Raw genomic sequence first — 21,867 nt, forward strand, 5'->3', positions numbered from 1 at the left:
CATTATGCATCAGTGGGTGAGATGATGAACCTCGAGTTGCCCCCGATACATTTGTGTGACTGAGGGTATCTGAATGTTGGAAAATTAGCTTAGGCATAAAACTGGGTGCTCAATTAGAGTACGAAAGTACTATATAATTATCCAATAATGGGTAAAGCTGGACCCCTGAAGTGTGTGAACAGTTACTTTTTAATATTTCACCCACTTATGGTGAGTGATATGAATAGCAGCACTTATACCATATATTCACTTCCTTAAAAAAACAAAACAACAGGCTCCACCACTTTTTGCACGCTGCGTTATACAGACAGTCTGCAACCATCTGAAAGGAAAAATTAGATAAACTTGCAACATAAAGATGCAAAGATATCATTCTTACCACTACAGGGCACACTGCAGATTACACAATTAAACCTTGTTAATGAGAGGTTTCAGTTTACAGTTTGCAAGAATGACTTCAATCATGTTTTTCCTTTATCGTCATGAGTCACTGGGTGTAAAATGATGCAGTTTCTTTTAGTCAGTTTCACCTATTTAACATCGAAACTACTACACAGGCTAGAATGGATGAGTGTAGAATGGTTTGATTTGTCAGAAACGTCCATCCCAAAGGTTGTACAAATAAGTAAAATTGACAGAAAAATAAAACTGTATTTTGGAAGTCATTATTATTCAAGACAGAATCGTGGGACTACCTTGCACTCTCTTTACTGTGTTTTGACAACTGACTCAAATCAGTCATTGGGCAATGAGTCCTTAAGGTCATGGAAAGGAGAGCTCTTGCTTTACAGTGCGTTGGCTGTGTGTTTGTGTCTGTTCATGCCTACTCAGTGAAGAGGAGCTTTGGGCCATTTCACCTTCTGACTAGCTTTCATTTTGTGGCTAACTTCTAGGGTTTTCATCTGTGCTCTTTGGTGGGTATAGTGGCTTGGCTGTCTCTTTCAGGTTAATAATAACAAAAAGAAACTATATTTCAGTCTTAACTTTTCCTAATTATAGTCTGCAGTATGTGTCAGTGGGCGAGATGATGAACCTCGGGTTGCCCCCGATACATTTGTGTGACTGAGGGTAACTGAACGTTAGAAAATTAGCTTAGGCATAAAACTGGGTGCTCAATTAGAGTACAAACGTACTATATAAGTATCCAATAATGGGTAAAGCTGGACCCCTGAAGTGTGTGAACAGTTACTTTTTAATATTTCACCCACTTATGGTGAGTGATATGAATAGCAGCACTTATACCATATATTCACTTCCTTAAAAAAACAAAACAACAGGCTCCACCACTTTTTGCACGCTGCGTTACACAGACAGTCTGCAACCATCTGAAAGGAAAAATTAGATAAACTTGCAACATAAAGATGCAAAGATATCATTCTTACCACTACAGGGCACACTGCAGATTACACAATTAAACCTTGTTAATGAGAGGTTTCAGTTTACAGTTTGTAAGAATGACTTCAATCATGTTTTTCCTTTATCGTCATGAGTCACTGGGTGTAAAATGATGCAGTTTCTTTTAGTCAGTTTCACCTATTTAACATTGAAACTACTACACAGGCTAGAATGGATGAGTGTAGAATGGTTTGATTTGTCAGAAACGTCCATCCCAAAGGTTGTACAAATAAGTAAAATTTAAAAAACACACACACAAAAAAAACAGGTTTAATACCACACTCTGATTGTATATTTTTATCTGCATGGCAAGCCTTCAGGTACAATATGAGAGAAAGTGAAAGATGTTTGTGTGTTCTGCAATATTAAAAGAAAAACCACAACACCAATATGGCAACTGTCAAACAATGTAAAAACTCCATCCAGCCTGATGGAAATATTGTCAAATTGTGGGGGAAGACTGAACAGCAAATTTCCATTCACTGCAACACTTTGTATATTTGTATAGCTTGTGTTTTTCTCCTTTAAATAACATCAAAAGATAAACCACACCGATACTTTTGGACTGACGCGAAAATGTTCTGCTTGTTTTACACATGCAGTACTAATCTAAAGCATTAAAAATACAATCAAAAATAACCACAAGCTGTTAAGCTGTATAGATTTACACTGAAGAGGGTGGGTGATAAAAGTACACTGTAGACAGTCATGCTTTGGTTTCCTGTGCCTGTCTCTTTGAAACAGGAAACTACGCTGTCTGAGCAAAAACCAGCATGTTACATACCCTCTGTAGTCTGAGAGAAGCAGCACAAGCAGGAGGTTTCATCGCGTTTTTGGTCTGCACTTTCTGCATGTGGATATCAAACGAAGTCCATAAACGGCTTGGTGAGCATCTTTATATATTAAAGATAATATTCCACACATATACATAATTTTAGTAATGTATCTATAAAAAAAAAAAAAAAAGACTTTAGAAAATGTTTCATGAAACCTGCCGAAATTGTAAAAATCACTCAGTTCTCTCAAACTTTATAGCAGAAAAGTAAAAATTATTAAACATCTAAGAACACTTTTGTCATCGTTTATTATTGAAGATGATTTACTTTATTGGTTTAATTTGTGGACGGTGACTTTCTGCCTTGTTTTGCTTCACTTTTGTTAATTCCTTGAATAAGTTAAGTATAAAATCCTACATTACTCTTTGTTTTAATAAACCAGATGAAAGTGTTTTCTGGAGCAACAATAACCTGGTAAAAGCAGAATCTACTTTAAATGTTTCTGATCAGCTTGTGTTTGCTGTTGTGTGGAACTGAAAGTGGAAAAACTCTGAATGGAAATGTGTGTGTGTGTTTGTGTTACAGGAGACAAACTGTAATGCTTCGTTTTTGAGAACCAACCTACGCTTCTTTTGATATGACCAAGAAAAATACCAACCTGCCATGATGAATGTGACAAACGATGACTGCAACATCCAAACCCAAGAGTACGAGTATCATCTTTTCCCGGCCGTCTACATCCTCGCCTTGCTTGTGGGTTTGCCGGGTAACCTGGCAGCCCTTTACGTCTTCACCTTTAAGATCACTCCCCGCACGGCCTTCAGTATCTACATCAGCAACCTGGCGGTGGCGGACATTGTCATCCTCTGCGTTCTTCCCTTTCGGATCCACTACCACATAAACAGGAACAACTGGGAGTTCGGGGACTTCACCTGCCGCCTCACAGGGATTCTCTACTACTCCAACATTTACATGAGTATCTGCTTCATGACCTGTATCTGCGTGGACCGCTATATGGCCACGGTCCACCCACACAATTACCTGAGGATGCGGAGCCCCTGGTGCGCACTGGTTGCGAGTGTGGTGCTCTGGTGCGTTGCCGGAGTGGCCATCCTGGTCTTCATACTCATGGGGCCTCTGAAAACCAACTCAGACAATTCTGAACACCACAGTTGTTTTGAAAATTTCGCCAAGATAGAATGGGACACTCGTCTGGGGCCATACAGCATACTGGGCCTCATCTTTGGCTCCTTGATGCCCTCCATAATCATCCTAGTGTGTTACCCGCTGGCTGCAAGGCGCATTTCCATGATCCGAACTAGAACAGCCCAAAAAGCTGTGAGGGTCATCTACACCATCCTAGTTATCATGCTGCTCTGCTTCCTGCCTAACCACATTGTGTACTTGCTGCACCTACTTTACCGCTGGGAGATGATCCAAAACTGCTCCTTTGGTAGAGCCATCTACAACGCCCGGAGGATCACCATGGCGCTCATCACCCTCAATACATGTCTTGACCCTGTGCTCTACTATGTCACCACCAGCCACTGCCACTGGGAGCGATTAAAGATGACATGGCTGTGGGGAGCGGTGAGCCGGAGGAGGGGGGTTTATACCATCGCAGTGAACTGAGGACGGGGGCAACAACACACTTACTGTAAATACAGCTGTAAATAAATAAGACTCTATATAAGCTTCATTATCACTGGACATGTAACTGGAGGACTTTTCTATAAAAGTGTTTATTTGTACATCAAAATAAAGGGATAAAACAGAATTCAAATGGTCTTTTTTTTCCTCGAAATGAGTCAATAATACAAAAAAAGCCTCTGTGTGGTAAATGTAAATAAAGGCAGCAGCTCTTTTGTTGAAGTTTACATGTAGACATTTAAGTTTCTCTGCACTTGCATTTAAATTTTAACTAAAAATGAGCTTCTAATGTGAATGTCCTTTGAGGCTAAAAGTTGCTTCAGCAGATTCCAGATGGAAGACCCTTTTTCAGCAGGGATGAGAGGAAGCTCCCCAGGTCCTCATCCTGACGAAAGATAAGAAAACAAACCAAACATTTTAGGGAAATAAGAAAGTTACCATCATGTTTGTGCTTGGCACAAATGAGATTTAAGGAAGTAGCTCAGGGGTTTCCAAACGTTTAACCTCATCTGGGTTTTCCAGCCTAATAAAGGGCCTGGCTATACATGAAAGCATGGTTGGTCTGCGTACAGTTAGGCACAAAATCTACTTTTTTGTTTATCAAATAGCCTGAAATACAGGGAATGCACATACTTCTATCAGGTAACACGATGCTTTGTAAATCAATAAATAAAAAGCCCCAAAAATATTTTAAATACAATTCTCATGATTTTCTTTTGAAGAAGTCCAAAACCTCCTTCACAGATGGAAACCCTTACTTATGGGTCCTTAACATTAGAGTAACACCTGCCACAGATAAAAAAAAAAGAAGATGAAAATCGCAATTAAAAACATAAATTTGGTGTTTCTTACTCTGGTCCATCTTATTATGACTAACTCGTGCTAAGCTCCACTGATAATTTACAGTGAATTTGCTCTGTAGCTAATGATTGTTGTTTGTTAACAATTAATCTTTAATTATATTTTATAATAATTAGATTGTTAATTAGACCAAATGAAAAGAAAAGTGCTCATCAAAATGTCCTAAACACCAGAGTTGTTCAGTTTACATTGACATTACAGGCTGAAAAGAAAACCATCACATTTGAGAAGCTGAAACAAAAACATGGTAAAAAATATTATTTTACAAACTATTTAATATGTATACCATTCAAATTATCTAGTATATGTGTATCTATCCTTTAAACTTCTTAATTTTAGTCAACCTCTGAAGCACACCTCATTGGATTTCATTTCATGGATTTGCAACAACAATCCTACAATCAACATCGACAGGACCACATTTTAAAAAACACTCCAAAGGGGATCTAATCAATGATTTTCGGGCATTTTGGATCTTACATTAATACACATATCTTTCACTTGTTTTTCAGAGGGTGGTATCTTCATAGGAATTTTCTGGCTTCAAACCTCCCCTGCACGGTTTTATACTTCATTGATCTTTACTGTGTTTTCATAGAATGTGCAAATAAACAAAATTAAACATAAAAAATTATTAAAACAGTTATTTTACAATGATTTTACTGTCAGTCACTCAGGCTTTATTTATATAACGCTTTTAAAATAAAACGCAATTTAGAGCACTTAACAAGCAACTGATTCATCTTCTATAACTAAGTAAGCGTAGGTTACCACTACAACTCACCCGGTTGAGTTGGTAACCCATATACTGAAGACTAGAACCCTTACTGCAGATACCTGGAACTGAGTCTACATGTCTTGTGTGCCATCTCTCTTCCGTTTGTCTACTTTCTTCTCCGGTTTTGTCCTGTCCTGTCCAAATTTAGGCTAAAATCCCCCAAATGCCCCCACCCCCACCCCACCCCCCTCCAAGACCTCCTGCACATGATCTTTTGCAATTCATAAATAACATTAATTGTTCAACACAAGTCTTATTACACCCATACTTTTCCTGTCATCAAAAGGAGCCTTCTAAAATCAGCCTTCTTCCTTGAGGTTCTCTAAAGTTCTCAATTACACCTCAACTACTAATCAAAGATATTCTATATGTTAAGTCATCAAAAACTATAATAATAAAAACTTTCTTGAGTCCAACCTGTGCAACACCACTTGAAGTTGCAAGACATAAAATATATAAGAAAGAGGCATAAAATGCACAGTAGAATATTTTGGTTTTTTACCCTCTGCTCTTTGCACGGAACGCACAAAACCACAGAAACCTCTTTTCTTCTTTCCACTGTGACGAGTTTAACAGGCTGGTTTCCCCACCTTCTACTTTCCCCTTATTCTCACTTTCAAAGCCCCTACTCTCATACTGTCCACCTACGTGGCTGTTTTCACTCCCCCTGGCTGAACTGCTCATCATCAGGCCTGTGTAGGCACATCTTAACAGAAGAACTGTCATCTTCTGAGCACTGCGGTCACAATTTTACTTGGGTCCATCACTGATAAGGATCTAGGACAGTAAACCATGTTATTTACATTAACCTTTATCAATCTTCTTGCACTCATTGCGGTCACAATGGATCCTTCTCTGCAAAGGCGGTTGTTGTTTCACGTGCCAAAATAAATCACATCTTGCAAATACAGTTGGCCTCGTTCTTGATATGAGCTGTCGGACTGCACTGTAACTCTTTGAATATTTCTGCTGCATGCATTAGTGTGACCCAGCTTTAATTCCCTTGTATACCTTTAAAAAATATTTACAAAATTCACAGAGTAGCTTTCCCCAACTTGAAAAACTGGAAAAATCCAGATAAAGTTACTAGAATTTAAAATGTCTTAGGAGTTGTACAAGACTATTTGAAAATAAAAGCAGGAAATAACGAAGCAAAGAAAACGTCCCTCACAGAGCTCGGTGACTTCAGATCAGGAGGATTAATGCCAGATTTAGACCAGATCCTTTAGGTATGTTTTGGTGGTACTTCATAGCGAGCCGTTAGCCTCCACAGCTCCACACATACAAACTAACACACACACATGGTGTTCAACCAGAGCCAAATTCAACCTTGACTGGCTTCTAATTTTATCAGATGAAATCCAAACGCACACTTTTAGTTCTACCACATCACATTTGTTAGAATAAACTTGTGTAAACTCCCCCAAGTGCAGTGAGTCACCAGTTCTATTTCACAGGAAGAGTAAAGTTTAATATCAAACACCTCCGAAACTACTGAGTCTTTAACACTTGCAAAGGTTAACGTTTGAGACCAATCTCATCCAAAAACCCTGAGTGTGACATTTACGTGCTCACTCTTTGGACCAGACGACATCGTGATTTAGAAATAACACATTTGTTTTGCATCTCCCTTTCGTTTTCTAGCAGCCTTTCTACTTATTGTTTTATTTTAATGTTATTTATTTATTTTCTCTAAATGATTTTTTTTCTTTCAAAGAAAAAAAAAATGAAGCGAGTTTAGATTAACGTTTAAGAGGAAACTGGAAATTCACAGGTTGAGCATCAAGTTAATGTACAGTCATGATTCATTTAAGAAGGTGCAAAAAGGCATGACTGGAAAACTCTAGTCAACTGCAGCATAAAGAATAGAAATATGACATTTATATTTGTTTTTTGTATTGATTTCAGTGAAGGTACTTTCCATGGCACAACACCCCACCAGAGGCGCAGAAAGGAAACCTTGTTGCCACTTTCCACTGCACTTTGTGACACTTACTTTTGCTTTTATTTTGGATGGGGAGGCTCCAATATCAAGTCTTTACTATGTGTTTGTGACTATATTATGTAATGAGCTAAAGAAAGCTATCAGTCTAATCATCTTTAACTGATTTTAGTCTGTTTATAGGTAAATTACTAGAAGTTAATGGAAAAAAGAAAGTAGAAACAAGGTTACAACTAAATATAATGTTACCCACAACGAGATTATTTACAGGTCAAAGCAGGTCATCCAAGCCTTTATGTCTTCAAGATCTGCTGTTGTTTAATCTGTAGTTTAAAGTTTGGAGTTGGCAGAAGTAAATTTGTAAATATATATTATGCTGAGTTCTGCACATCTAATGACAATAAGACCTGAATGACCAAAACTTTACAACTATGTCTAATCCACAGAGCTGGAGGCTGCTCAAGTTGTTTTTCAAATATCACACGCAACTTCTTTCATTTCCTTAAAATGTGTGTCAGTGCAGCGATGATTTTAGCCACCATTAAGACCACATTTATATTGGTTAACCTATAAAGAAATAGACCTTAACACTAGAACTGTCAGGGACTCTCATTTTTACCCCATCCGGCAACTACAGCAGCAGCAAGAAGTAAATTCTTGAAGAAGTTCGTAATTTCTATTTTGTTTTTGTAAGAAGTAATATTTAAGACTACATTTTAGGGGTTCTACTAATGATTTTGATTATTTCACTACAGACTGCAAAGTTACACTGACCAACCTTGTGTTGTTGATGGACCACCTCAGATGTTCCCCTGACTGAAGTCTGGTCCATTTTCAGCATCTTTTTCCTGCCATATCATCTCTGCTCATCAGGAATCTCACATGAACTTTTATTGAGGGGAAAAAATCCCCCAGCTTCACTATGCTAATGTGTTTATATTATCCTAACCATAGCTCTGTAGCTAGCCACCTGGTAGCAGACCATTATATATTAGTGTCTTCATTTATATCCAAAGTGATAACAGCTGTCCGTTTTAGTTTTCCAGAATTCCCTCAGAACATTGCATATCATCTCTAAACTGAAACTAGCGAGCTAACTTCTAAACTTTGTAAATCCTCTTTTTCATGGATGCCTGGATGTTAACTTTGTTGTAACACCTGGAAAAGCAGCCGCTCTGATCATTTTACTGAAGATTAAAGAACCTGGACTGTTTTTAACTGTCAGTGATGCCACGGTGTTTGTTTGAATCTGGGAACTGAAGAAGAGTTTGGACCCAGAAACAGCTAATGACGTCAGACTTAAGAGGCGGATTAGCTAAGACAGCTGGATCAAGTACAGATAAAGTGATCATATACAATCTTCCGACATGTTAAGTCACTATAACTTTTTTAAGTGTACTATGAGGCCCTATTTGGACCTCTTTAAAACGTTTAGTACCTCCTCTCAATTTTTAAGTGCAAAAACATGGCATACAATCTCCTGTACACTATATACATTATATCTCATGTTACATGTCTAACTTCTGTTTTCCAGCATCCTGTTGTTCCTTCACAGAATTTCATTGGAAAATTATTTCATATCTCAAAACAGTGATTCGATAACTAGATGATTAGCGGAACTATCAGGCTTCGACTGCATAGGCAGTCCTCTAATGTATCTAATGTATCACTGTATGTCTATCAGTTGTCTATCTTGTTGCTGTTCAGAGAATTTAAAAGAATAAATAATAATGAAATGCAAAAATAATGTCCATGTTTTCACCTGGTAACTCCAGGAAAGCAGCAGGACTTTGGTGTTGGAGTCTTCGGCGGAGGAGGAGACTTTGATGACGATAGACTCCACGATGACTGTGCCATCAGGGAGGTGCTGGATGGTGTAACCTTTTAACACACTGAAGCAAAGAAAAGCAAAAGGATCTAATTTGATAATTATACTGAGACAAACTGAAATCAAGCAGACTTTAGAACAAGCAGATAATAAGGCCGACACATTCGCATTAATCATTAGCTAGTGGCAGATTAGTGACCTCACTCTCACCTCTTAAGGTGCGTGTAGATTCTGTGGAGCGTGTCGGCGTCGCTGTGCGGATCCTGGAGCTGCACGTGGCAGGTGAACCGTAACTGATGCTCATTGAGGCCCAGCTCCTTCAGGGCCTGCTCTGATGATACCAGCTTCAGACTCTGTGTGTAGTGAAAGCCACAAGGGGGTAATTATCATTATACAGTAAATAATAACTGAGCAACTGCACGCCACAAATGAAAGGGATACAGCTGCCGGTTTATTAGGTACACAGATCTAAAGTTAAAAATCGCAATGTGATGCAACGTTACTGCAATATATCAAAGCAAGTTCTAAAATAACTAAACAGAAAATTGAGTCCTCTAAAGGTAGATTTTGATCTTTATGTATATTTTGGTGTTCCTAAAAAGTTAGAATCTAAAAACATGTTATAAACCATGATGCTTACGTTTTCCTTCATGATGAGCGTTCCGTGCATGGTGCGAGGTTTTTTGGGATCAGGCAGCGGCCCTACAGCACAGCAAATAAGATACATCATTGTATAAACTGCTACTTATGGTCAAAATGAACAAAACCGTGAACAACAATACAAGTCCTGCAACAAAGGCTGTCAGTAGGGTGAAGTTCAAGAAAAGTGAGCAAACCTATATTAACCTCTTTGAACTAGAGAGGTGGTCTGCTAAGGAAGTTTCATGGGTTAGTGAGGTAAACTGAGGTTAAAGTAAGGGCGTCACAAAGGTAGTTTTAACATGGCTAGATCACCATGGTAACTTATGCTGAACACGTAGCGTGGTCTGGAGAAGGTTATGTTCAGAGGTTCAGTTAGAAACTGTCTAGAATTGCCACATGAACTCACAAGTTTAATGATTTCCTGCCAGCATTCTGCCTCTTGATTATTCTTTTATTTGAGGTTCCAGGGCTGACTTTTTCTACTTTATTTTTTTATTGTCCATCACCTATTCCTCTGATAATGTCTGACAGATGCAGGCGGAGCTCAATCTGTCAATTTTGTGTAGAAGTAGAGCAAAATGGTGCATCAAATGCCCCTTTTCCATGTGATCTTTTGTGCAGAAAGCCTGGGTTAACACAAAAGGTTGATAGCCAGTGTTGCAACTGCGGTTTCAGGTACCATCAAGCCAGCAAACACAAAGAAAGCCTGGTTACGTTGAACTTGATTTGGAGTACACCTCTCTGGAGGCCAGGCACTATTGCTTATAAAACCAGTGCCATTTTGAAAGGTTTACCAAGGAGGGTGCTTTCACTGAAGAGGCACCTTCTATAACTAAAATGAATGTGGCATTCGTTAGACTTCCTTTACAGTGAATCAAATTGTGTTAAATTGCAGTTTAATATAAAGAATGTTTATAGCATTTAATGTATTTATTTTTTTTTACTGATGAAGTAAAATTGTCAATATTTGCTTCAGTTGTGCAGTAAACTCACTCTGTATTAGTGGTAAGATGAGTTATCTTAATACAAAATCCTGTCCACAGGACATTTGGCCTCACAGTTTGAAGTGGTTACTCACTACACTTGGGGATATTTTTATTCCAGGTGGACATTAGAAAGAACAGCCTAAGGCTTATGGGGCGAATAATCCAACATCTAATTGGAATTAGATGTTGAATCTTTTAATATGACAAGTTGTTTTCAAATCTCATGAGCTAAAACAAACAGATTGGCCACATTTCACATTTTAGAAAATGAGTACAATGATCATCTGTTTCTTTTTTAATATGTACAGACATACATTTAGTTTTTGCGCATTTATATATTTTACTCTTGCAGAAGTACTCATATTTTTTTGGTTTGTTTTTAAGGTATAATGTTTTAATGAATGACCAAGTCTTTTACCTGATTATCACGGTATACTTCTGATCAGGAACTGAAGATTTACACCTACTAACTCCAAAACAGAAAATGCACTAAAGTCTAAAATACCAGGAACTGGAACAAAATTCAGCGGATCTTGGAAATCTTAAAAACTAGGTAACAGTTATACAGTCATAAAGCTGCTGCTGTTGTAATGTCCCCACTTACATGAGCACTCATCCTCTGAATGTCACATAAATGACATTTGCCATTACCACAGCTAATGTGGGTCACAATTCAGAATGGAGGTGGCACAAAAGGGGAACAAAGGTTTTCTGCCAAACTATGTCAGGACAAATAAAGCTAAATCTGAAGTGAAACTATGTAGGCACATTGCACCTAAACCATTATTACCGCAGAAAACAAGTTACCTCCAAGACCCATCTCCCTCTTCAGTAGGTTTAGGGAGATATCAACGGGCACGCTAGGGTTTGTGGTCACAGTCGTTGTCTCTCCATTAGCGGGCATGTAACAGTCGATACCTGTCATTAAAAGAAGGGAAGCATTAAATGTGAGCATGTTTAATGAATTTTAAGCTTTACTGATGAGCGGATGGTCTGCACTCACTGAACTCCTGCTCGATCTTCCCCTTTAGGAACTCCATTTTTACCGCCTCTCCGTGCACCAGCAGCATGTTGCGAGGCTCTGCCATGCGAATGAGCTGCATGATTCCTTTGGCGTCTGCATGTGCACTGAACGACATGTACTCAACCTGCAGCTTCACATCCAACTGTAAGAATCACAGAGAGATTTAGAGGCAATGTACAGTGTAGGCTATGCTGATCAGAGACCTTACAGGATATTAAAGAAGACATTATTGCCTTCAGGTGGTGCAACTAAGCTTAGTTTAAAAACTAGGGCTAGTTTCACAAAGATATTTAAAAGAGGTCTAACCCTACAGAATAATCTTTCCAATGCAACTTAGTTTCTTAGGGTAGTCTAACTTAGTTAAGTCAAAAGCAATAAAGAATGGCTTATTTTAACCTAAAAAGACATATTTTACTTCCATGCTAACTTAAGGAATGGTAATAATGAGTGACATTTATCTTGATAAGCAACAGTCAATAAAAAAAAGAAAAACAAAAACAAAACTTTCGTGGAACATTTTATAGGTAAATCGTCCTTGTAACAGTGGAATTCTTCTAAATGACCGACAGTTTCTGCAAAGATAAACAGATAATCAGTAAGATACTGTCACCTCAGCAATCATTTTTTTCACCTTTAAAAAATAAAATCTTATTTATGACTATGCTGTTTTCTGTAATGGATGAATTTAGGTATCTATCTGAAGTCTGACTATTTGGTTTAACTAAACTATAGTCAGTCAAGGTCTGCTGTTGTAAAACCAGATACATGACACATTACCAAAAAACTCAGTCCTTTTCAAAATGGTTACTGATAATAACCATAACAATTAAAAACAAAAAATATATCACATTATTGTTGTTTTTTGGTATGGTTTCCTAAAGGTCAAATGTTACTCATACTAGAGTAAACTATTTTCCAAGAAAAGAGACAAAACACACATTATTAAAAAATCGCAATTAAAGAACAAAAAAACCCTCAAAAAACAAAAACCTGTCATAATGTCATTAACAGGAATTATTTTGTCCCCTAATAACTGTGTAATGATGTGACAGGGCTCATATGTAACACAGCAGGCTTCATCAGTCTATTAAAGTGATGGTGATCTGTTAGTCAGGTCAAGGTCACTTTAAAGTTTATGTGCTTTAAACCTTAGAGCTCAGTACATATACTATGCACATGATAGTGCTGTACCATATAATATTCTCTGCAATAATACCAGTATAAACTTTTATGGGATATAAAAGTGTCATATTGTTATGTGTTTACATTATCTGGAGAGCACAACAAGAAAATCTCACAGATGTCTGACATCTGTATCAGCCCCGTGTCAGCAAAGGACAAATTAGTAAAAAGGGAGCTACTTCAGCGATCTTTAACAAAGCACAGGGGTTTGTGGAATACGTAAGGAAAGTCTTCCTGCAAAAAGCGAAAACAACAAACTTCTTTCACCCAAATAAACGTTATAAAAGCTACCGTGGATTTTATGAAGGAACACGAGGAGGAGATGCTAGCAGGTGGTGATGAACAGCACTGAAGTAAACAAATGACTCAGCCAAGCAAGAACAAACAGTGGATGGAAATTACTGATGCGGTTACATGGAGCCTCGATCCAAAAAAAACCTCCACCCAAGTTACAACACCCAGGGTAAAAAATAATTTTCAATTTCAGTTTTATTATGTTGCCATGTTACACTTTTCCACTGAAAACACTACTACTGCTTTGTGCTTTCATTTGACTTACGGCGTGTCCGTCTATATACTGCTGCACCACTCTATAATGCTGCTGCTGGCACCTTGTGGCAATATCTTCACACTTTGAATCAGGTAATCTATCATCAGTGACAGGCGCTAAATGGAAAAGGAGGATGGAAAATGCCCTTCATTTTTTTTATTTAAATACTGCCACCTGCAAGCTGCACTCAAACAAATGTTTTTCTCTTTGAAAGCAGTATTGCATATTTCCTTCAAATATTGCGATACACTTTTGAGACTATATCACCCAACTCTAAGAAATGGCACAGACATACATGAGTGTGGCCCAGTAAAACTGTCTTTTCATGCTACTGTTGAAGGTTTTGTGAGAAAAACAACTGAAATGAAAGACAGACGTGCAGACAACAGCATTAGCCACTACACTCACATGTAGTTCGAAGTGGTCAGAAAATATAATCGTGTGCATGCTTGAAAGGGACGATAGCGAGCTTCAGATGTTTTTTTCCCCCCTACATATATATATATTTATCAATACGCCAGAAAGAACAGGTACAGGCCTTTTTGTGTAAGGTAAAACTGACCAATTGCCTTAAATATATGCAGACTAGTGGTGGTTATGTTTACAGCTACTAGCCAGAGGCCCATTTTGAGCCTTTAGTGGTTCTGTTAGACAGAGACAAGATAGCAGGTCCGGTTTTTAATCTTTAAGCTAAACTAACATCTTCCCAGCTGCAAATTACTATTTAAGTGTTAATTATTTGCTCCTCTAAACTCACCTGAATATAATGGAAAATTGTGAAGTTAGTCGTTTTAGGATCTTTGCTACAACCGAATTCACAGAAAAATGAAATTGGATGGAACGACTGAGGAGGATGTGAATAAACGATGTGGCTCCATCTGCTCACCCCCCAATTTTTTTTCCATCTTGAGAATATAAAGTAAGTCCTACCGTTGCTCTGCCTTCCATCTCCAGTTTCCTTTGCCCATTGAGGATTTTGTGACCGATTGTTCCCTGTACACAGTAGCCAGGCATGATAACCTAAAAAAACACAAAAAAACAAAACAAAACAAAACACACCTTTCAGCTTTTAAGTGTTACAGTTTTCAGAAACGCTGTCCATTTCCTTACAATACTCACCATGTTCTTCTCATTGCCAGCCCATTTCTTGAATATCTGCAAAGACTGACCTGCATGCAGCATACCCGGTGTTGCAAACACCACCTGAAAGTGTCCACATTATTTTACTTCACTGCACTTTGACTTCTTCAGTGAGAAACTTTGCATACGTTTGATGTACAAAGGGACTCACCATAGGACCGGGATTATCGGCGTAGGAGCGATCAAAAGCCTTGATGTGCTTAAATTCAAACATGTTTCTCTGTACAAAGGTTTTTCGAATCTTCTGGTTGGTCCACGTTATGAAAAGCTTGTAGTAATGATTAGCTTTCTCTGTCAGTCCAGTGGAGAAGTAGATTGGGGCCTTCAGGTTCATTCTCTCCCTGTGTGGTGAGAGGGGGCAATTAGAGCGTCTGTCCAAAGAGCCAGTGAAGAAGTTAATGTGCCACATTTATTCTATCAAGCTTAATACATTGAATACAGCTATTTTAGGGAGCTGTCCAGACAAATATCAGCCCTTTTTGTATTGTAATCATCTGCAATTACTCCACACTGAAAGGACTTTTTATTTAATTGGAATGTCAACAATTATGTGCTAGAAAAATGGCCTTTATCTGATATCATTCAGCCAGAGAACAGACCGTGATTATCTTCACGCATCACTGTCTTTGCTCTCTTCTTTCTAGCTTTCACAGAGACTTCCTTCCTTTTTAATAGAACCCATACAGCAAACAGAGATAAAAGGCACACTTGCTAATGTTTCTGAAGAGTCTTTTAAAACAGATCTGTACCAAAATGTTTCCAGCAGGATGCAGAGTTCTTGTGCTCGACCGAGGGCGAAAACTGGAATAAGAACCTGGAAGGTTGGGAAGAAAAAAAAGATCTTAGAAAATATACAATACTAAGATTTAGAAAACCCGACTGCTCCCAAAAAATGCAATATTCAAAAAACTTTAACCATTACCTTTCCTCCCCTTTCTATGCTTTCATGAACTTTCTTTAGAAAGTCCCGCTCTCTGCACCTCTTTGAGTCACGGATGGTGGTGGCGTATGTAGACTCAGAGATGAGGATGTCTGGGCGACACTTATCGATCCACGCGGCACTGTGAATATACAACACCAGCATAATGAACCTGTCACAGTCAAAAGCTTGGACAAACCTACAAATTCAAAGATGTTTTAATTATAATTTTCTATTTTCTAATTGGGGAATAAAACTAAAGACATCAAAACAAATAAATGAACAAATGTGGATTCATACAGTCGGAGCTAGAGGTTTAAACAAAGTGTGTATTTAATGTATGTGTAGAAAAAGTTAAGGCAATGACTTAAAAATTCTTTCTAATGGCCAGCTATACAACCCAGACATACAATGTACAGGAAAACTTTATTTTCTTGTTACTGCTGAATGTCTTGTAAGCTAACCAACTGAAACAAAAAGCGAAACATGCAGACAACAACATCACCCACTCATCTATGCTATTATCTAGTGGTCAGATGATGTAATCATATGCATGTCTAATAGCGACTTGGGTGCTTTCCTCCCTTATATATATATTTATTAATAGGCTAGAAAGATACATGCACGGTTGTTTTTTAGGTAAGGTAATACTTATTATCTCATGTGTATGCAGACAAGTCATGGTTACGTTTGTAGCCATTTGAATCAGGAGGTTCATTTTGAGCTTTTTATAGTGCTGCTTACGCTAAACTAAGACCTTCCTGGCTCCAGGTTGATATTTACGTAGTATTGATTTGGTCATTTAAACAACCTTGAAGACAGTGGAAAGTTTGGAGCTACTTCTTTCATAATCTATGCAACCCAGTCCTAAAGATTACATTGCTTTATACCCCTTTTGACTACAGTGGGGCTTACACTTTACAAAATAAACAAGCTGTACTCAGTAAGACTAACATAGACAGGTCATAGATCAAGTGAGCAGTAAGTATGTGTAACTGCAATACATTGGTACAGATATTTGCCATTTAGTGCTGAGTAACAGACTAAAATAGTAAACTTTCGTTGACCAAAACTGAAGCATAAACATCTTGGACAGTCTGTCCCACACAGGTAGCCATAATATTTTGTCAGATAGTTCAATCAAAATGCCGTGGCAGTCATGCCATTTTTAAATATGTCACCAACAGTGTCCCTCACTCAGCTGTAACTAAAATCTGACATTTGGACCCATTAGACCAAAGTCATGATTCTGACTCAGCTAATGCCTATTTCTTGTATTTCTTAGTCCAGGCAGTACTTTTCTTCTAATTAGTCTCCCTCAGTAGTATATACACAGCCTCCTCCCTGCAGCTTATGTGGAGATCTGTCGCTGACTGAACTTTGGGAAGCATTGATGTGCCTCCTGATCTGAGCTGCTGTTAATTGGTGAAGTCTGAGCCCCTAATGAACATTTTCTGCAGCAGAGGTGACTCTTAAGTCTGTCTGTCCTAAGGCAGTCCTCACAAGAAACCGTTTCATCTGGGTGTTTGATGTTTAAAACTCTAAAATGTGTTTATATTTTCTGGTCTGACTGACCTTCATGTCTTAAAGTACTTAAAAGTGACTTTCTGTTCACTTTACTTGTTTGATTAGGGGTTGCTTTTAATACCTGCAGCGGTTAAATAGGGCTATTTACCCACTCACCACTCTGTTGGGGATCCCTTTCCATGAATGACTGCATCAATGCAGCATACTGTGGAAGTGATCAGCTTGTGGCACTTAAGCTCATCTGCATTTCTGAATAAGGTATTTCTCAGCTTCCTCTCTCAATACCCCATAGATTCTCTATGGGGTTAAGGTCAGGTGAGTCGGCTGGCCAATCAAGCACAGTAATGTCATGATTAGCAACCTTTTAGTAGTAGTTTTGGCACTGTGGTCAGTTGCTAAGTCCTGCTGCAAAAGGAAATCTGCTTCTCCATAAAGCTTATCAGCAGATGGAATAATCCATTTACTCTTTAAATAAGCTCAGTCAGATCCCAGCTTTAATTTTTTAAAACACTGATTAGAACAAACAGACTGGCCTCTATTAAATATTGAAATTTATTACTAAAAAACGCTCCCCACATATTTGAATAGCTGAGTATCTGAGTGCAACTCTAACACCTTCATATGTTCTTTAATAGTTTTTATGTTTTCAGTAATATTTTAAAAAGTGTGGCCACCTGCAGGTGAACTGCAAGAAGTGAAATAATTATTTTTAATTTTGTACTCTAGCTTCATCTGCAAGTCCACCTGCAGTGAAAGGGTAGTGGAGAAATTAGGGAAAGGATGTTAAAGACTGAGTTGCAGGTTAAGAAGGAAAGAGGAAGCCCAGAGAGACGATTTATGTATGTAGTGAAAGCGAATGTGTAGAAGAGGATGGAAGAAGATGGATGGATGGAGGGAGATGCATTGCTGTGTTGACCCCTAAAAGGGTGCAGTCAAAAAAGACAAAGATTAAAGCTGAAAAAAGAAACAGAATTAATAAAATAAAGCCATGGGATTCCAAGATTACAGCTTATTTTTCAACTTCTGATCATTTTTTTGATCCAGAAGTTATTTTATTTCGCATCGCTTGTGAAAAAAGCAATTTAATGGATGTACAAGCCGTTAATGGAGGGTCAACCTTAACAAGCAAATTGTCAGAAGAATAAAATTACTGAATGAAAACAAGAAAGAAATACTGCATCTTAGGCTTGTGTGCAGATCAGAGAACGACTTTAAGTAAGATTTTAAGAAATTCAAAATGGGCACTGGCAGTCTTAAATTTGTAAATGTATGATCTATTTTTTAAAGAGTTAAATAACTAAAAGAAAAACCTCAAACGAGTAGGTTTGGCCAACTTTCTGCTGAATGTGTTGACATAAAGACCAGAAGATTATCAAGAAATGCAGTAAAGTTCACTTACCCTAAATGCCTGTCCGGTGTCATGTTATAGTCACCCTAAAATAAAAAGAAATTATTCTCAGATTGCAGTTGATAAATTCACCTACTGTGACAGAGCGCAGACTTGTTTACACTTACGGTGTAGACCACAGACTCTGATCCCACTTTGATGTGAACCATAGCAGCTCCCAGGACATGGCCTGCATAGTACGCCTTGATCTCCAGCTCATCATCCACCTGCCACCAGCACAAAACAAACAGCTTGAATTGCCATCAAAAGAGAAGCAGCAGCTGGCGCAGAAGCAACTATTAGATGTGTGTGCGTGTGTGGTCAAAAATGATGTCAGCACTGCACCTGGACAGTCTGGTGCAGGTTCAAAGGAATCACTTTCTTCATGCAGTCCTTGATCATCTGCGAGGTGAAGAAGTTGGTTTCTCCCTTTTTGTCAACGGTGATCTTCCGGAAATCTTCCAGTAAAATGGGACAAATGGCTTTGGTGGGATGGGTCATGTAGATGGGTCCATCATAGCCCACCATCTCACTCATGTAGGGCAGAGCACCGCAGTGGTCCAAGTGGAAGTGGCTGAAAAACGTAGAAAGGTGTACTATGTTACACACATGGTTGAGATGATTTAAAAAAAGGTGCAATATGAAGAAGATAACAAATATGACAACAAACCTGATGATCACACAGTCTAAGAAATCTGTCAGACGCCCGTTCTGTGTTATATAAGAAAAGTCTGGGAAACGTCTCTGCAATGATAAAACAATCTGTTATAGGACTGTTACTAAATGGAAATCTTCTTCTTTCAAAGGTAGAAACAGTGCATTCAAAAGGAGAGTCTATTTTCTAGAAGGACTGTTTCATAATAGCTGTTTTTAAAATGCATTCCAAGTCAGAATGTACACAAATACCAGCAGTTTGCATAGAGAAGCCCAGCCCACCTCACCCATCTCTGCCAGCTTGGTCACACCTTTACTGCCAATGTAAACACTGAATAACAGAGTCCCACCCCACTCAGTGTCTGGGTATTCTGAACTGTCAGTTAGTGCGCAGACACAAACGATAGTCAATGCGCGTTTCCTGACTCAAAGGCGCAAAGAAGCAACCCTCTCATCCATTGGGGAAAACCTCAACGTACAAGTAGGGAACACAAGCAGTCTGCTCTCACCTACTGTAGGGCAACTCAAGAGGTTCCACTGCCTGAGCTACTCGCTGAGGTGAGTCCAACTATATCAAATTTGAATCTCTCATCCTCACACACCAACTCAGGCTCCTTCTCCACCCAAAAAGTGATGTTCCATATACCACAAGCTAGTTTTTGAAACCAGGGATCGTCAGACTTCAGACCACCGTCTGATCCACCAACCCCCTATGGCCCCACTTTGTCCTTTTATTGCAATAAATTTGATGGTAAGGATCAAAGACAGTCCAAGACAGTAACAACTGTGTGATACTGCTAACACACCATCGGTTCTTCGAAAACATCCCGCAGACAGCAGGCTAACACAAAAAAGTGAAGAACCCAAAGTTATAGAATGCCTTTATTGTCACTATACAGTTGTACAATGTTCAAGCTGAGTGTATGCAGACCCAGGCCCAGCAGGTAGAGCCTGATCTTCAACATGTAACGAAAGCATTGATGAGCAGTCAGACTCTTCTCTCTATCTTCTTAAGTAGAATCACTGTGGTTACCCCTTTTAAGACTCTTTGGGCTGATTTTCAATTTTACTTTGTGTTATTGTTGGTTTTAAATAAGAAATATCATTAGTGTCCTCATTAGGATAGGTATTTGTGGGACTGTAGTCACGGGTTTATATTAAATGATGTGATGTGATGTGACACTGTATTTCAGGTCAAGTTACACAGGAATGTGAAAGTGATGTTAGTAGTAGCAGTGTAATGAATTAACTTCTCCAATGAGTAATTTAGAAATATACTGCATTCATTTTACAAAAGTAAACAGTAATGTGTACCACATTACTTTTCTGAGTAACAACTCCAAAACTGCATATAGATATCTGCTGGCTCCCCAAAAGCCCCAAAACATTTGCCAAAACCTGTATAGCACACATCAGCAAAATAGATGGGTTGGAAATTGCGCTTCAGCCCTCAATGTGGTTAAGGAAAACTATATATGTTAACAAAAAAAACCCCCAAACACTCCAACATGTCCAAACCATCTCAGCCTTAGCTCTTCAAATCACTCAACATGAAATGTCTCTCAGACGTACTCATTTCTAATCCTATTGAAAATCTTAACTTCTTCAGACCTGCCTCCTGTCTTTTTGTCAGCAGTGTAAAGCAGCCTAGGTAGTCTTAACTTTTGCTGTCATGTTTGAAACACTTCTGTTTCACTTTAGAGTCTTTAATTTTGCCCAAGACTCATGTAGGGCTTTGATTTGGGATTCTTGTCAGTATGCTATGTGCAGGTTGTTTATAACTACTAATAAGATAAAGGAAACCAATAAGGGTAAAAAATGCCATAGTGTTTAAATTACATGACTGTAATGTTTGCTATAACAAATGCACTATGTAACTCACATCATCGTTGTAGCCCATGTGCATCCCACAGTCCAGCATTATGTTTTTGCCTCCGATGGAGACGAGGATGCAGCTCCTGCCCACATCCTGTCCAGCACCTTGGAAGGGCAGAACAGAAGATAAAAGTTCAGAATTACACTCCTTTAGTAATGGTAATAAACACAACAGTGCGCAGCAGCTAGCTAGCTAGCTTCTGTACTCACCGAGTGGCGTTACTTTTATTTCAGGCATGCTTTTTCATTGGGCAGCCTTTTTTTTTTTTTATACACAGGTAAATGACACCAAGGTGACCTAAACGTCCAGGATGTGTCAGCTGAATAACTTCTGAAATATATGGGAACGTTTATTGTGTGTAGCTTTAAAACATGCAGCTAATTTCATGCACCGACTTTATTTTTTTAGCAGCGTCGGGCTAACAGGAAGGACTTCCGTCCAGTGCTTTCACAATAATACACCCCTTGCTATGAAAGCCTGTAGAAAACAGGTGGAAAGCACCTGGGTAATGTTTTGAAGACTATTTCCATATGTCATTTTGATAATCTATACTTCCTTTCAAGCAAACCTTGAAAACAAATTCAACTGTCTATATTTCTTGTAAGAAACACTATGTCTTCCACTTTTAATTATACTGAACTGATAGATGTGTGAATAGATTTTCAGCATAAGGAGTATGAGCCCTCTAAAAATGAGTAACCAAGAAAAAGTGGCATCACGTAGTCTGGATAGCACTAAGAAAAAAAGGGA

At 38.5% G+C, this 21,867-nt stretch overlaps 2 protein-coding genes across 2 annotated transcripts; one reads left to right on the top strand and one right to left on the bottom strand.

Moving 5' to 3' along the window:
- Window positions 1-1,961: 1,961 nt before the first annotated feature.
- Window positions 1,962-3,948, top strand: LOC116322034 (lysophosphatidic acid receptor 6). Its single transcript, XM_031742010.2, has 2 exons — window positions 1,962-2,280; window positions 2,757-3,948. Exon 2 carries the CDS (start codon window positions 2,835-2,837, stop codon window positions 3,801-3,803), a length of 969 nt encoding a protein of 322 aa, XP_031597870.1. The 5' UTR covers window positions 1,962-2,280; window positions 2,757-2,834; the 3' UTR covers window positions 3,804-3,948.
- Window positions 3,895-21,546, bottom strand: ints11 (integrator complex subunit 11). The gene is made up of 17 exons (XM_031742023.2): window positions 21,327-21,546; window positions 21,124-21,221; window positions 19,258-19,331; window positions 18,933-19,161; window positions 18,716-18,814; window positions 18,600-18,634; window positions 15,677-15,815; window positions 15,504-15,568; window positions 14,906-15,095; window positions 14,734-14,817; window positions 14,545-14,634; window positions 11,862-12,024; window positions 11,666-11,776; window positions 9,871-9,932; window positions 9,441-9,583; window positions 9,165-9,294; window positions 3,895-4,206 (listed from the first exon to the last, which is right to left on the bottom strand). The coding sequence occupies exons 1-17, from the start codon at window positions 21,352-21,354 to the stop codon at window positions 4,141-4,143; spliced, it is 1,806 nt and encodes a 601-aa protein (XP_031597883.1). The 5' UTR covers window positions 21,355-21,546; the 3' UTR covers window positions 3,895-4,140.
- Window positions 21,547-21,867: the final 321 nt, after the last annotated feature.

Source organism: Oreochromis aureus, linkage group 20 (assembly GCF_013358895.1).
Source record: "Oreochromis aureus strain Israel breed Guangdong linkage group 20, ZZ_aureus, whole genome shotgun sequence".
NCBI classification, from domain to species: Eukaryota; Metazoa; Chordata; class Actinopteri; order Cichliformes; family Cichlidae; genus Oreochromis; species Oreochromis aureus.